This window comes from Peromyscus leucopus, chromosome 1, assembly GCF_004664715.2.
Source record: "Peromyscus leucopus breed LL Stock chromosome 1, UCI_PerLeu_2.1, whole genome shotgun sequence".
NCBI lineage: Eukaryota > Metazoa > Chordata > Mammalia > Rodentia > Cricetidae > Peromyscus > Peromyscus leucopus.
In genome coordinates, this window is record NC_051063.1 from 118,578,627 (window position 1) to 118,594,382 (window position 15,756).

Sequence of the window (15,756 nt, forward strand, 5' to 3'; positions counted from 1 at the left end):
ATATCTTAACAAAATTATATATATATATATATATATATATTTCTTGTAAAATTTGATATAAAATTCATACCTTAAGAAACATTTAAAGAATCAGAATAGAATCAAAGAATTGAGATTAGTAGTAACAGAATAGTCCCTTCATTTATTTTTTTTTCTCCTGTCCCATATCAGAAGATGGCTCTTTCTTCTGGTAAGATACAGGGAGTTTGCATTTTCCCTTTAACAAGCTGTGACTTGGTCTGAGTTATATAATTTAGCTTCTATTATACTAGTATGTGTTATAGCTGTTTTGTGTAGTGAATATGTAAAGGGGAGGAATGTAAAATATCTGTTTAATGGAGAAGAATCTTTATTTTTGATTAGGAAAAAAGGAATTTACATAAAAGAAATTAAATTATTTTAGGGACAACAGATGTATACTAGAACTTGAGATGATATAAATGATGATACTATGGAGAAATTAATTTTTTCTGACTTATTTGGAAACAGGTAATACATGATGCTAGACTGAATGTTACCCAAACCACTTACATATTAGAATCTGTAATAGGTTGTAGGTGATTATTGGTAAACAAATTAACATATTAGAAGGAGGAAATGCAGAAAATTTATATATAAAACAAGGTAGGGGTAAACTTGCAGTACATTTCTTAACATCCTACTATATAAATGTCCTCCCCAGAAAAAAAATGGGTAACATAGTAGGACTAAAAAGGAATGAGCATAATGGGAGGAAGCTACCCTAATATAAGAGGGGTTAAAATATGCATGGTTTGAGGTTGACATAAATACTTAAGTATTGTACTACAGAACAGTATTTCAAACAAAAAAAGAGAGTTAGGAAGGAAAAAATTGTGCTCATTCTGGTAATGAACACAACTTTAACTCATTTCATATATAGCTATCAAAGTCATAGTCATAAATGTGAAGTATGGGAACTTCAATCTGAAACTGCCCAATTAGCCTTCACAGAAACAAAGAAAATTGTCCCTTCTTGGCTTTATTTCCCCATTAATATTCCAGGAATAGAGTCAGATATAATTATCCTTTTCCAGGTTGAACTTTGCATGATTTTCTTACATTAATGTATACCATTCACTCACACCAAAATTGAAACATTCTTACATTCAGTGGTACATCAGTTTGAAGATTGCAACTGCCCACATAACATATTATGCAATGATTTGTAAGTTTTTGTTAGAACAATGATTATAGTAAAACATCTCTCTGTTGTGTGATATTTTGATTGTGTTCTAACAAATAAAGCTTGCTTGGAATCAGAGGGTAGAGCTGTCAACTAACTGACCAAAATTAACCATAGTGGTTTGGAGGACTGTAGAGAGAGGAGACAGAAAGTAGTAAGGAGGGGCTGAGGGAGGATCTTGGTCCTTTTGGATGGAGGAATGGAAGAAGTAAGAGGAGACCGATGGCTGCACCCTGCTTTGGTGATCTTTCAGAATCTTGTGCTGATATTTGATTCCTGAATTTTTATTGATAAAGATTAATTAGATTAATGCTTCATCTCTCATCTTTAGAATGGATGTCTTTCCTTAAACTGAACTAGATATTATTCACACATTATTTCCTGAGATGTGCAGGGAATACATAATTGCTATAACCACAGTATGAAGTTGCTTGATATTCATTTTATCCTCCAGATTTTTCCTTTGCTCTCAAGTCTCTTATCGAAGTTCTTGAACATTCTTTTCAATACTATGGTGAAAGGTGTACAGTGCTCCTAGCTAAGCATTGAATGAGGTTTGAATGTGAACAAAGGCAAAATCTTTAAGGACGTTACCTAGGTTAAACTATAAGGAAGGTGATCTGGTTTAAGAGAATCTGGTAAGGAAAACACAACATTTGTCTTATAATTCAATGTCCTATTATGAGATTGAGATTTCCCTACGTAGGGTTCTTTCCTAAACTGATCAATTAATATAGTCTACTTATATGACAGTGTTCAGTTTGGCATTCAGTCACCTGAATTTTTGTTTCAAATATAAACCAAATTCTATTAAAAGACAAATTAGTTTCATATTTTTAGAGTATCAGGTTCAAACTTATACCAATATTTTAGAAGTATCCAGAAGGAATAGACAGATTGAAAACCATCATTGTTCCTAATAGAGAGGTGCAAAACTGTGGAAAACGTTGTTCCTTTATGGTAGCAAATTTCTTCTTTTTCACATTTTCCAGGAGAGATCTGGTTCCATGAGAGTGACTTAACTGAAGTGTGACCCAATTCAGCATTGTTCCATTTATACACATTCATGATATGCAAATGTGAAACTTAGTTCTCTTCATGACACAAATACATTCAGTTAGGCTGATTTGACCTCAAAAGGAAAATTCACATACCCAATCTTATAATAGATCTGTTGAGAAGGAAAGCAAGTAGAAAACCACTAGTTCTGAAAATTTCAAAAACTGGCTGAGAATAGGAATGTCAGACCAAAATGGTCTCAGAGTATCCTAGTTGTCACTCTAGGTTTACTGGTAGCCAGTGCAAGAATGTGAAAGAAGAACAATAAAGAGACACTGCCTCAGTTAAGTATGAATAATTATTTCTTTTTGGGAACTGTGCCATAACTGAGAGTGAAGAAGTTCCCAGAAGAAAAGCAAAATGGGCTTCAATTCTTATGTATTGTAGCAAGCCAAATGAAAACTGCTTGGTTATTTATTTATTTATTTATTTATTTATTTATTTATTTATTTATTTGGTTTTTCGAGACAGGGTTTCTCTGTGTAGCGTTGAGCCTTTCCTGGAGCTCACTTGGTAGCCCAGGCTGGTCTCAAACTCACAAAGAATCCCCTGGTTCTGCCTCTCGAGTGCTGGGATTAAAGGCGTGTGCCACCAATGCCCGGCCATGGTTATTTATTCTTATTCCAGTCAGAATGGCCAAGATCAATAAAACAAATAATAGCACATGCTGGGGTGGATTCAGGGAAAGTATAAAACTTATAAATCTCTGAGGGAACTGAAAAACAACTGCAGCAGTCACTATGGCAACCAATGAGGAGGTTTTTCAAAAAGTTCAACATAATCTGCTTCAAAAGTCACTATAAAACTATTGAGCATGTACTCAATGGACTGAACATCCTACATCCTACTTCAGAAATGTTATCATCCTCTTAATGCCTGTAATGTTCATACTAACAATAAATTGGAAATATGATTTATGAACATCAATAGATGAACAGTTTTAAAAATGTGCTACATTACACAATGGATTACATTTCAGAGAGCAAGAAAAATGAAATTATGAAGAGTATTTCATATTCTGATCAGAAACATTTTGTTAATTAGACCTATTACCTAATTATCTCAGTAGTAATCTAGCCTGGGGACTTCATATCCACTAATGCGAATGAAACCACAGGAATGTGGATGAGAAATTGATCCTTAAATGTAATTACTGAAATTTTCTTGCACCTGGGCATAACACCCAGATGCAGAGCCCAAGGAATGATAATGCTTATGATTTCTCCAGGGAACAATAAGCTAAGAAAAAGGTATTGGGAAACATAAATGCACTCATAATTTGCTGCAGCAATAAAAAGAGACACTCATGGGTGTACGGGAACATTTGAAAGTGGTTTTCTATTTAACTACTTGCTACTCTTTTTGCCAGGATTCTCATTTGGTGACATTAGAAAAATGTTCTACTTCACAATTTTCTTCTTGGTCTTGGAGCTTCCCTTCCTTTTCTGCAGTTTAACTGATCCCAGGTGCTTTATGAGAACCAAAAACCTAGAATCATGGAGTAGAGATAAATATTTTGATTGTTTTTTTTCTATTTACACAAAGCATGGTCATGTGAATAATGAACATTTCAAAAGAAATTTAGATGAAAAGTAAGTGCCTTTTATTCATTTATTTTTGATTGATTATCAAAATAAGTACTATATAGAAGGTCTATATATAGGCAAATGGTGATTCTCCATGTTTTCTCTCTTTTTCCCCTACCTTACTATCTAGGAAATAACCAATATTATTTTGTTTTATGCTGAATATTTCCTAATTTCTGATGATTTAGGAGTCATCTGGTTCATTCTTTTAGAGTCATAATTTTTGTAGGAAGCTGAATGATAACCCCTGTCTACCTTTCTTCTAGAGTGATTTCCTGAATATTGGCAATCCCCACTGTGTTCTGTCAAGTGATGTTCCTGAGAAACATAATCCAAAGCACTGTCATGAGTAAATTTCTTTGAGGCTGAGTAAACTTTCTATCTTTAGTCTGCTAGTGTTCCATCATGGTGAAATGTCCTATTCCTGTGAAGAGAGGTCTTTGGTATTTCTGTCCAGCATCATGGGTACATTTTTTAATAGAATACTTCACTTTTATGGAAATGTTGTTTATGGCACCATTTCATAACTGCTGTGCTGTATAACTCCTCCCGCTGAAATCAAGTATAGGATATAAAGATAGTTCACTGTGGTAAATTTATGATTTCCATTAATCTTTGTTTCACTTGATCAGATGTATAGCTACATTCCTTTTTATTGACAATGCAATTTCCTTTTTTAAGTTATAACTATCTCATGTATAACAGCTATCTATACAATTGCTGAATATAGTTTGTATACCTGTTAAGGAGGATATGTCACCCTAAATAGTGACTTCATATTACCCTTGACAATTGCTGGTATGAAAGTTGTTGCCTATAGCAGCTACAACTATTTGAAAGAATGTGATTAAAGTCACAAATTTGATCACTTTTTTCTCTACTGATTTCATATTTTCCTTTCTTGAATCTCTGCTTTAGAACTTTAATCTCTGGCACTTATTCCACATGTGTTTCTTGTTTCCTTAATTATTTAGCGTGTGTTTATATAGTCTAAATGCACAGTCTAGATGTGTATGTTTGACCATAATTCAATTTTATTATTGATGATTTGATCATTGGTTTGGGAAATTGTGGCAATGTCTTCTGCAGCATCCTAAGCAAATTATCACAAATAACACTCGAAATAACTGTTAATGAACACTGTGCAAGATGTTTATTGTATTATCTGTAAGTGATGTTTTATAGTTAGAGGCAAAATTTGTGTTCATTTATTAATAGCATATGGATGAAGGTGAATTCATAGTAGAGGAGGAAGTTTTGGACCATGGAGATGAAAGAAATTTTCAAGGTTAAAAAAAAAATTAAACTTATAGTGAAACTGGTTTAGGTGGAAAACCTAACCATGATTTTGAAAGGCAATGAAGAATGTTACCAGGTGACAGCACATATTTATTACAATGACAAGGCTTATTTTCCAAGTGAAATGGAACACGAAAGACATGACTCAGGAGTCAAAAATATCAAAAAAAATATGAAAAATGCCTATGAGAAGGATCAGAAGTTTTTGAATGAGAAAATCCTTTCTCAACTTAGGCAATGTTTGGTTATTTGTCTAATTTGAGAATATACTGTTTTTAAAATTAGACAGAAGCTCTCTTCTTGGGAGTAGACATGAAGAAATTTCCAATTCCTATTTTTAAATCTTCTTAAGTCTCACTAGCATATGGACACAGTCATCATTGATGTGATCTCTCTAGGTAAAATTAGTAGAATATTTGTAAAGATAAGAAACAGATTATGCAGACATAAGTACAACAGAGGTAAAAATTAGCTCTATGGTATCACTCATTTCCTTGATTTTCCCCTATGTAACTGGATACCCATTAAAAATGGTTTTTATCTAATATTCTTCCAAGATTATATTTATTTTATAAAATATTATAGAAGTATGTTGTAAAATATGCATTATTCAGAATATAGCTAGTATTTTCATACTAATATTGAGACATTTCTATTATAATTAAAAGCACAACATAATAGTAGACAAAGAAAATGAAGTTGTAGAAAAAAATAATTATGCAAAAATTGTCTACATGTGTTTTTGTGAAATTTTGAATTGAGATCTAATTTTATAGTGACAGAATTAAATTTGAAATTGTAAAACACAGTTATAATACAAGAAATATATGTATAATATATGTAAACATATATATGATGTATATCTTATGGAAATTTTATTGGTATTATGGAAAATCATTCTGCCTAAATACTTACTAACAATATTCTAAATCTTTGCTAGAAAATCCTATATCCGACACATGTAATTTAAAACATTTTCAACCTCTGTTGTCCATAAGCAAAATTTAACATTTAGTATTCATAATTACCTGAGTCATGTTTGGAATGATTGCATTTATCCTCACAATTTAGAATATGTAACTGCATAAATCATTCTTTAACATTTTCTTTGTTTTAGCTTATATCTTTCATTTTCAAAGATTATTTACCAATGGGTAACTGCATTTGTATTTGATCCCTGAGGAAATGGTCCTGTGAATATTGTTTGTCATAAACATATTTAACTGAGGCATATGCAGATATATGATAAACCTCATCAATATTTGTTTTCACAGGCCTTGTAGAACATTAGAAATTAATTTTGTGAAAAAATTTTAGAGTATGTAAATGAAACATTTGGTATGAGTTCCAATCTTGAATTGAAGAATTTATTCAATATACTGGACTAATATACTGCATTCACAGTTTTCACAAATGCAGTCCCTCAGAAGTATTGTTGTCTACTCTGTTCCTGTACTGATTATTATAATTTTTAGTTGAATTAGCAGTTCTTTGTTTCTGGTGTCTTAAATCAGAACACATATGTGCCATCTCCTCCAATGACTTTCCTAATCAGAATTTCTGTGACTAAGCAAAGACATTTTTCTGGCTTCCATTATTCACTAAAATTTGTAATTTGAATGACTGATGCAAGAAAGGGTATCTTATTGGATGTATTTTACTTCTTTACATTTCAAGATATTACATTAATGCCACTAAATCTTTAAAGATTTCATATTGAAATCTTACATTATGAAATGAGTGAATAATAAGAGTTCAAGGAAATTGAGCACTTGATTTCATAAGAAGAATAAGTGTAAATTCTAAAACTTTATTTGGAAAGCTAAAATCTCTGTTATTTGAAAGGTTAACTTCCCAGCATAATAACACTACTGCTTTAACTGGAGAGTTCACATTTAACTTGGAGACATCATCATTATACATCTATATATCCCACAACAGAATGGAAGAACACTAGAAAAAATACAGATTTTTTTAAAAACAGGAATATAGGACCATGAGCAAGATGTTCAGGTGCATGAAGAAAAATTAAATGCATAATGATATAATCTAAGGAACCATGTGAAGGGAAGGATCAGTCCCCATAATAAATTGTCATTGTTATAATCAATAGCATATCACCATGGATTATACAGTATCAAAATGAGTGGAATGATGCAAGGGTACATGAATTAGAGAGAAAGAGTAAGGATAATTATGCTGCCTGCAATAATAAATGAATTGAAAAGATGCTCACTGCTGGTGATACAGATATATTTGGCTACTCATTCCCTGTATTTGTAACTGATGCATACATTTGTCCATTGTTGATTTTTAAAATTATCACTGTAAAGCCTACCTATTTTCCATGAATATTATTTATTAACATTCTAAAATAAAAGAATTAGATTTAATGACTTCTAGGATCTCTTTCTCATCATACTCACAGATAATGATCAAAACTGTATGAAAGTTCAAAAATCAAAGCATCCCACATGAATGACTCCCACCTCAAATCCTTTTTAAAACACCTTTACTTAATTGCAGAGATCTCACGTTCTCATGGAGCACAGTAACAAGACTTGCGTAACCATAGCAATGGGAAAAGAAAATAGGCATTAAATATATAAACACTATTATTATGATATAATATTATCATGTTAGGGGCCCATTCTTAATGAAATCTCTGCTCTCTTTTCAGGTTGACAGCTAAGAATTTCCACTTGATTTTATCTCTTTATTTTGCACTTGAAGATGTCAACAAGGACACTCACATTCTGCCAAACATTTCTCTGCTTGTTAAAGTTGAATGTGGGCTACTTGATGGTTGGAGGATGAATAGGTTATCTGCAAAATTTGGTGAAATTCTTCCTAACTACCGCTGTGTAAATCAAAGAAGATATTTAATCGTACTTACAGGACCAATATGGTTATCATCAGCTGTTCTTGGACCACTCCTGTACATCACAAATAGACCAGAGGTAAGGTTGGGTGGATTGGTATTGATGAAAACTGGCTCCTTCCATTCTGATTTTCCTAACAATGCAGAGTGAAATGAAAAAAAAAATGGATTTATGTTTAACTAAAAGCACAGAATTTAATGTATTATATGCTGAATTTAAAGGCACATGCCATTAATTTACCCCAAATAGACTTCAAGAACATCAGAAATGTGCAGTTTTACTAGCAGACTTAGTTCATGACTACTTTGAATGATGTTCACAATAAATTAAATATGATTTAATAATGAGATGAAAACCACATACTCTAACTTTCCCAGCTTTTGATGTGCACAAGTAGTTTTAGACTGTTCATAATACATTTCACCTTCTTCAATTTATTGCTTATATTCTTTGACACTCAGCTTTACTATGGGCCATTTCATCCTCTCCTGAGCAGACGTGAACAGTTTCCACATCTCTACCAGATGGCTCCTAAGGACACATCTCTGGCCTTGGCCATGGTGTCTTTGGTGGTATATTTCAGGTGGAACTGGGTTGGAGCAATCATTTCAGATGATGACCTAGGACTTGAGTTTCTCCTGGAATTGAGAAAAGAGATGCAAAGAAATAGTGTGTGCTTAGCCTTTGTGCATATTATTGTGGAGGACAAAATATTATTCCAGAAAAATGCAAACATGTATTATAATGAGATCACAATGTCATCAGCAAAAGTTGTTATCATTTATGGAGACAAAGACTCTTATCTACAATTCAGTCTTAGACTCTACAAATTAGCATACATTCAGAGAATATGGGTTACTACCCAACAGTGGGACTGGATCACACAAAATGACAGATTCCTTCTTGATTCCTTCTATGGGACCTTTACTTTTTTAAATCACCATCATGAATTATCTGGTTTTAATACATTTTTCAAAACAGCAGTCCCTTTCCAATACAATGGTATTCACCTTTCTAAATTATCTTGGCTATATTTTAATTGTTCTTTGTCATCATTTGGTTGTAAGAATCTGAAGAATTGTTCAATGGGAACACGATTGCATTGGTTATTCAAACATTATTTTGAAATTTCTGTGAGTGGTACAGGTTATGTCCTTTACAATACTGTGCATGCTGTGGCACAAGCACTCCATAAGATGCTGTTGCAAGAAGTATACATGTGGCCAAACAATTCTGAGAACAATCTGGAATTTGACTCTTGGCAGGTAATACATATTTCAATGAAGTTAATGTATTATCATAGGTATAATTTTCTTAATGGACAACACGTGTTCTATCTAAGAATTCCAGTGTCTTTTGTATAACAATAAATCAATTTTTTGTACCGTTGTACTGAATATCATGTGAATTTTTTGGTGATATAGTTTAATGCAAAAAACGTTGACACAGACCCAGATCTTCATGATCTAAGCCAATATTTCCCATAACGTTTCTACCACATATGCATCTCATGTTTAAAATATCTGAAACATATAAAAGTGATTCTCATGAATATTTAAGCCCAGGAGAAAATAATTGGCATTTAAATGATCAAAACATTGGTGATTAATTAAGTGAATATGCCCTAAATAAGAACAAGGAATACTTCCATATTTATTAACATATAGATGACCTCAATTACATATCAGGTACCATTTATAAGAGATAAAGTAGGTAATGTCTAACTACTCATTCATTGGGCAAGTGTTAAAGAATTAACCTCAGTGAGTAGCTGGTATTTTCAAAATATAAAGTTACTGTTACACATATATGGATTTTTCAATCTAATATATACATACTAAGAATTAGGCCACATTTATTGATAGATTAATGAAAGTTGAGGCAGTCTATACTTCATATATCTGTTCTAGATGCATAGGCATAATTGAAACTAAAATAATAAATGTTTCAGATGGTTCATTTCCTGAAGAACATACAATTTATTAACCCTGTTGGAGACCAAGTGAAAATAAACCAGAAAGAAAACTGGGATGTGGATTACAACATTCACTACACTATGGATTTTCTGCCAAATGTTGCACTTAAGGTGAAAGTAGGAAAGTTTTCCAAACATTTGCCACGTGGTCAACAATTGTATATGTCTGAAGAGATGATAAAGTGGAACATAGACCTTAGGCAGGTGTGTTGGTATTACTTGTAAAACTCTACATGCACCATAAGTACCAAAATTCTCAAGATTGCCTTGAGCCTTATGGGTTAGAATATTTTCAAATATAGTCACTAACTCACATCCCACATTCATGTGAGAATATATTTTTTCAGCAGTATAAATTTTCATATATCTATATATTTATATATCTATGTATCCATAGATATGTAAATTATGTAGATTATATAAAATAAACAAACATATGTAAATACAATTTTCTCACTATACAAATCACAGTACATCTACAATATGTAATCACAAAATAAAAAAATGGTGCATTTTATTCAGTGCATGTGTGTAAATGATGTTTTTCGATGGTGCAGTATTCTAAATCACTGTAACTATTCCCAAGTATGTAAACTTTTTCTTTATAGTCCCTTTTATGATGTTTCTCAGACTCCACCTTCAATATGCAATATGCCTTGCAGTCCAGGATTCAGAAAATCCTCTCAGCAAGGGAAGGCAGTCTGCTGTTTTGATTGTACCCCTTGCCAAGAGAATGAAATTTCCAACATGACAGGTAAGTATATAGCAAACCAAAAGATTTATCATATTAATTTATTTCTACCATTTTTAAATGAATCTTAATGTTTTTTATGGAAATTGATAAGATAAATCATATTGGAGAATTAAATGAATCAATAAAACAACCCAAAAGTAGTACAGCAGGTATCCTGAACTACATTTTTGAAACCTTATTCTAGCAACTCTACAAAATAGTTTCTTTTGTAAACTAATTAAGAGTGCTAAACATCACTGTAATATTTATCCTTTGCCTGAAATTCAGCTGTGTACAGTACATTTACATTTCTTCTTTTCTAAGACACGGGAGATGCACATCCTTATTTTCATTTACCCTATGAGGTTTTTGATAAATTGTAGATGATTATAAATGATGCATCATGTTTGAGAGACATGTTTTTTTGTAGTGTGTCTTACAGTAGATAATGCAGTCACTTCATAGTTTGTACTTTCATTTGCAAACTAGTCTATACATGAGTTTGCAGGCCGGCATATAGAATTGGAAATCAAAATTTATTTTCATTATGAAAACAAGTATCAAGTTAAACTTTTCAATTGAATAGGTGGGGGTATCTTCTTTGTGACAAGGTTTTCATAGAACATTGGATAGTGATGTTATGTTTAATGTAACAGGTAATTAAAAGTTGGGAGTACGCTCTTCTTGAGTGATGACACATAGCTAAATAAAAATGTTTTGTTTCATTTAATCTGCAAACCAGAATGTAAGTTGCTCCATACAATATGAACATAATAAATGTATAAATGCTTGAAGAGTACGGAAACAAATAATTCCATTCAAATGTTAAACATTTTTTAGGGAAATGATTGAATACTGTAGAAAAAAGTTGTATGGAATTCTGAATGGAAAATAAATTAATGAAAATTGTGTTTTAAATATATTCTTTTGAGTAGTTGAATACAAAAGTAATACACTAATAATTTTAAATTTTTGGTAATTGCTTATATGTATTTTAAAATATAGAAATAAAATTTTTATAGCAAGTACTAATAAAATGATTAGAAAAAAGATAAATAATAATGTTCCCCAACAATTTAGATAATATCACATATTAAAATATGAGAGAATGTAAATAATTAGTAAGGAATGTACAGTCATGAATGTAAAGGCTCTTTATTGGAATAATATTATTACTTTCAAGTTTTCTCTGTTATATTCATTCAATTAAACACAGAAGTCACAAATTACATTATGTAGGGTAGAAGGAAACTCTTCCCTCTATCCTTTATTATGTGCCTTATCTATGTTCTTAAGAGATGGGAAAACATCATTTTTATGTTGTTTTCTCAATAAAATACTTCTATTGAGAGTATTGACAGTCCAATACTACAGATATTCATAAAACTAATAGGTACTGGTTTGTGGTGGTAATCTAATTGTACTGAAATATTTTTTTTTTCTTTTTTTTTTCGAGACAGGGTTTCTCTGTGTAGCTTAGCGCCTTTCCTGGAGCTCACTTGGTAGCCCAGGCTGGCCTCTAACTCACAGAGATCCACCTGGCTCTGCCTCCCGAGTGCTGGGATTAAAGGCGTGCGCCACCAACGCCCGGCCTGAAATATTATTTTGATTGTATGTTAATAAATAAAGTTGTCCGGGGGTCAGAGCTATTAGAGCCATAGCAAGAGTGTGGCGGTGGTGACACACGCCTTTAATTCCATAGATATCTGTGTGTTCAGGGATATAGGCAGCATTGGAGACATATGCCTTTAAGACCTAGGGGGCTGTACATTCAGACAGTGACGAGGCAGTCATGTGTTTGGGTTTACAACCAATGAGAAGGCAGAACAACATACTATAAAAAAAAGAACAAACAGGAAGTAGGTCTCTTTTCACGAAGCTGGGACAGCAGGAGGAAGGGTGAGATTTTAGCTCTGAGCTCTGACCCCGGACAACTTTATTTATTAACATACAGTTAAATAATATTTCAGTACAATTAGATTACCACCACACTGGTTCTTACTAAAATTCATATATTGAAATCTAATAGCAAATTTGATATATTATTATGTAGAGACCATAGGTGCTAAAAGGTTTATGAAGCCTCTGCTTTCCCTAACACTGTTCATGCAGTACTTAAGTAATATATGAGGTTCATTTTATTTCAACAAACAAGCAGTTACATGAGGACATTGGTAGGTAGTACCTGTCTTGTAGGTCATAGACAGATCAAAATACAGATAAATAAGTGGGTTTTATGATCTTGCATTTCATAAAATACAGGAATGTTAAGAATAAATAGGTATTACTATATTATCCTCACTAACAAATTTTATTATGGAAGCATGAATATTCTCTGGCAGGCTAATCACTTCTGGCAAAGAAATGAAAATGTCTTATTATATGCATGAAAATATGAATTATTAATTTGCACTATTTTCATGGGGACAAGAGATTTTGGAGTCACTATTATTTCTTAAACAATATTCAAATACCAAAGACAAGGCTAATTTGACAAAAAATTCTAATACATTAGTAGAATATGTTTTATGAATAACCAACAAATATTAAATCTGATGTGTTACTTTATTTCTGTACCAGACATGAATCACTGTGTGAAATGCTCAGAAGATCAGTATGCCAACCCTGGAGGAATACACTGTCTCAAAAAAGTTGTGACGTTTCTGGGTTATGAAGATCTCTTGGGAATGTCTCTAGCCTGCTTGGCTCTGTGTTTTTCTATTCTTACAGCTATAATACTTGGTGTCTTTTTGAAGCACAAGGACACTCCCACTGTCAAGGCAAATAACCGAACTCTCAGCTATGTTCTACTCATCTCCCTCATCTTTTGCTTTCTCTGTTCCTTGCTCTTCATTGGCCAACCCAATATGGCCACATGCTTCATGCAGCAGACAATATTTGCAGTAGTGTTCACAGTGGCTGCTTCTGCTGTCTTGGCGAAGACAATTACAGTAGTACTGGCCTTCAAAGTTACTACTCCAGGTAGAAGGATGAGGTGGTTGCTTGTGTCAGGGGCTCCTAAACTCATCATTCCAATTTGTACCATGATTCAAATGATTCTATGTGGGATCTGGCTGGGCACTTATCCTCCATTTGTTGAGGCTGATGTGTATGCTGAAAAAGGCCATATTTTGATTGTCTGTAACATAGGGTCAATTTTTGTCTTCTATTGTGTCCTGGGGTACTTGGGGTTCATTGCCATGGGAAGTTTCACTGCAGCATTCTTGGCCAGAAATCTGCCTGACACATTCAATGAAGCCAAGTACCTGACATTCAGCATGCTGGTTTTCTGCAGTGTCTGGATCACCTTCCTTCCTGTCTACCACAGCACCAAGGGGAAGGCTATGGTGGCTGTGGAGGTGTTCTGTATTTTGGCCTCCAGTGCAGGGCTGCTTCTTTGCATCTTTGCCCCAAAGTGCTTCATTATTTTGTTTAGACCTGAGAAAAATTCTTTTCAAAAGTTCAGGAATGTGCATTGTAAAATTGAAAATACTCATTAAGTCATACTAATATGTTTCCTAGGCAATAGTTTCCAAAAAGAATTCACTGACATTTTTATCATCTAATTTTAGTTCAAAATATGCAATTTGTCTCATGAACAAATGTAAAATATAAACTACATATTATATTACTAAAACTGACCTAGACCTCAGTTCTCACAGATCGAAATTTGTTGAGACATTTCTTCATATGCAATGTAGCTTTCCTTATATATTTCCATGTGTATAATTGAAAGTGTAATATCTGTGAATTATTCAGAATTTTATATATTAACTTCTAATGTCATTTTTTCACTATAAATTATATGTTATGTTGTGCTCCAAAATAAATAATTATAGTGGGTGATTGCATGGATATGTTTTTAAATGAAGACACTCTTTGTTTTGATAAGGGATAAAGAAGAAGTAACATGAAAGTAGTTGAGTCTTTTTAGTGGGGAATCAGTGGTCTGTATTTACAGGACACACAACCACATGGAACAAAAGATATTAAAATTAAGATGCTATCACCTTGAGAATAAGGTTATGACATGAGTGAGAGGGAGGGAACTTGGGAGGAGCTAAAGGCTGGGAAAGTACAAGGGGTAAGTGAGGTTATTATCATTCAACCAAAAGCAATTTTGTTTTGGGATTTTGAGGGAGGATTGTCTCTGTTACCCTGGCTGTCCTGGAATGCACTCTGTAGACCAAGCTGGCCTCAAATTCAGAGATTTGCATGTCTCTATCTCCAAAGTGCTAGGACTAAAGGCATTTGCAATTACTGATTAGAAAAAATAAACACCTTGTGTTCTAACTTAGAAATTGTTAGGTTTCAAAAATCATTCTCCCTTAACAATTGGAGTATTAAAGAAAAGTCATAGTGTCCTAGTATCCCCAATATTTGCAAAGGAAATTCAGAAATGATGAGAAAGCAGTGGTTGTATCCCATTAGGTATAAAATTATCTGCATATTATCGTGGTAATTTATACTAGGAAGCACACGTTTTTAAAAAAGTTTTTCCTGTTTTTCTTTTGAATTTTTTTTATGGAAAATAGGTTCTTTTCTCATAAATTGTATCTTCATTGTAATTTTCCCTCAAACTATTCCTTCCAGTTTCTCCCTTCCCACCCTACCTTTCAGATCCACTCCCTTCTATCTCTCAGTAGAAAAAAAAACAGGGTTCTAAGAGGTAACAATCAAATATGACAAAATAAAATATAATAATATGAAGCAAAACATACAATATCAGGTTGGACAAGGAAACCAACATGATGAAAAGAGATGCAAGAGCAGGCATAAGAGGCAGAGACCCATTCATTGTCACAATGAGGAGTCCTTTGACCTACTCTCTTTCCTGCCTGCAAAATATAGTATAGCAATGATGGCAGAGAATTTCTGGTAATATTGAACCAGTGTCTTACTTGAGCAAGGCCCACTAAAGGAGAAGAAACCAACATCAGACACTGTTTGGGTACCCAAGAACCAAAGACTATATAGCATAGAAACCAAGGGCAAAACAAATCACTACTAGTCTAAAA

At 33.0% G+C, this 15,756-nt stretch overlaps 1 protein-coding gene across 1 annotated transcript; it reads left to right on the plus strand.

Moving 5' to 3' along the window:
• The first annotated feature begins 3,655 nt into the window (after positions 1-3,655).
• LOC114686441 (vomeronasal type-2 receptor 116-like) lies at positions 3,656-14,238 on the plus strand. The gene is made up of 6 exons (XM_028861118.1): positions 3,656-3,855; positions 7,829-8,108; positions 8,492-9,295; positions 9,982-10,209; positions 10,636-10,759; positions 13,319-14,238. The coding sequence occupies exons 1-6, from the start codon at positions 3,659-3,661 to the stop codon at positions 14,236-14,238; spliced, it is 2,553 nt and encodes an 850-aa protein (XP_028716951.1). The 5' UTR covers positions 3,656-3,658.
• The last annotated feature ends 1,518 nt before the right edge of the window (positions 14,239-15,756 follow it).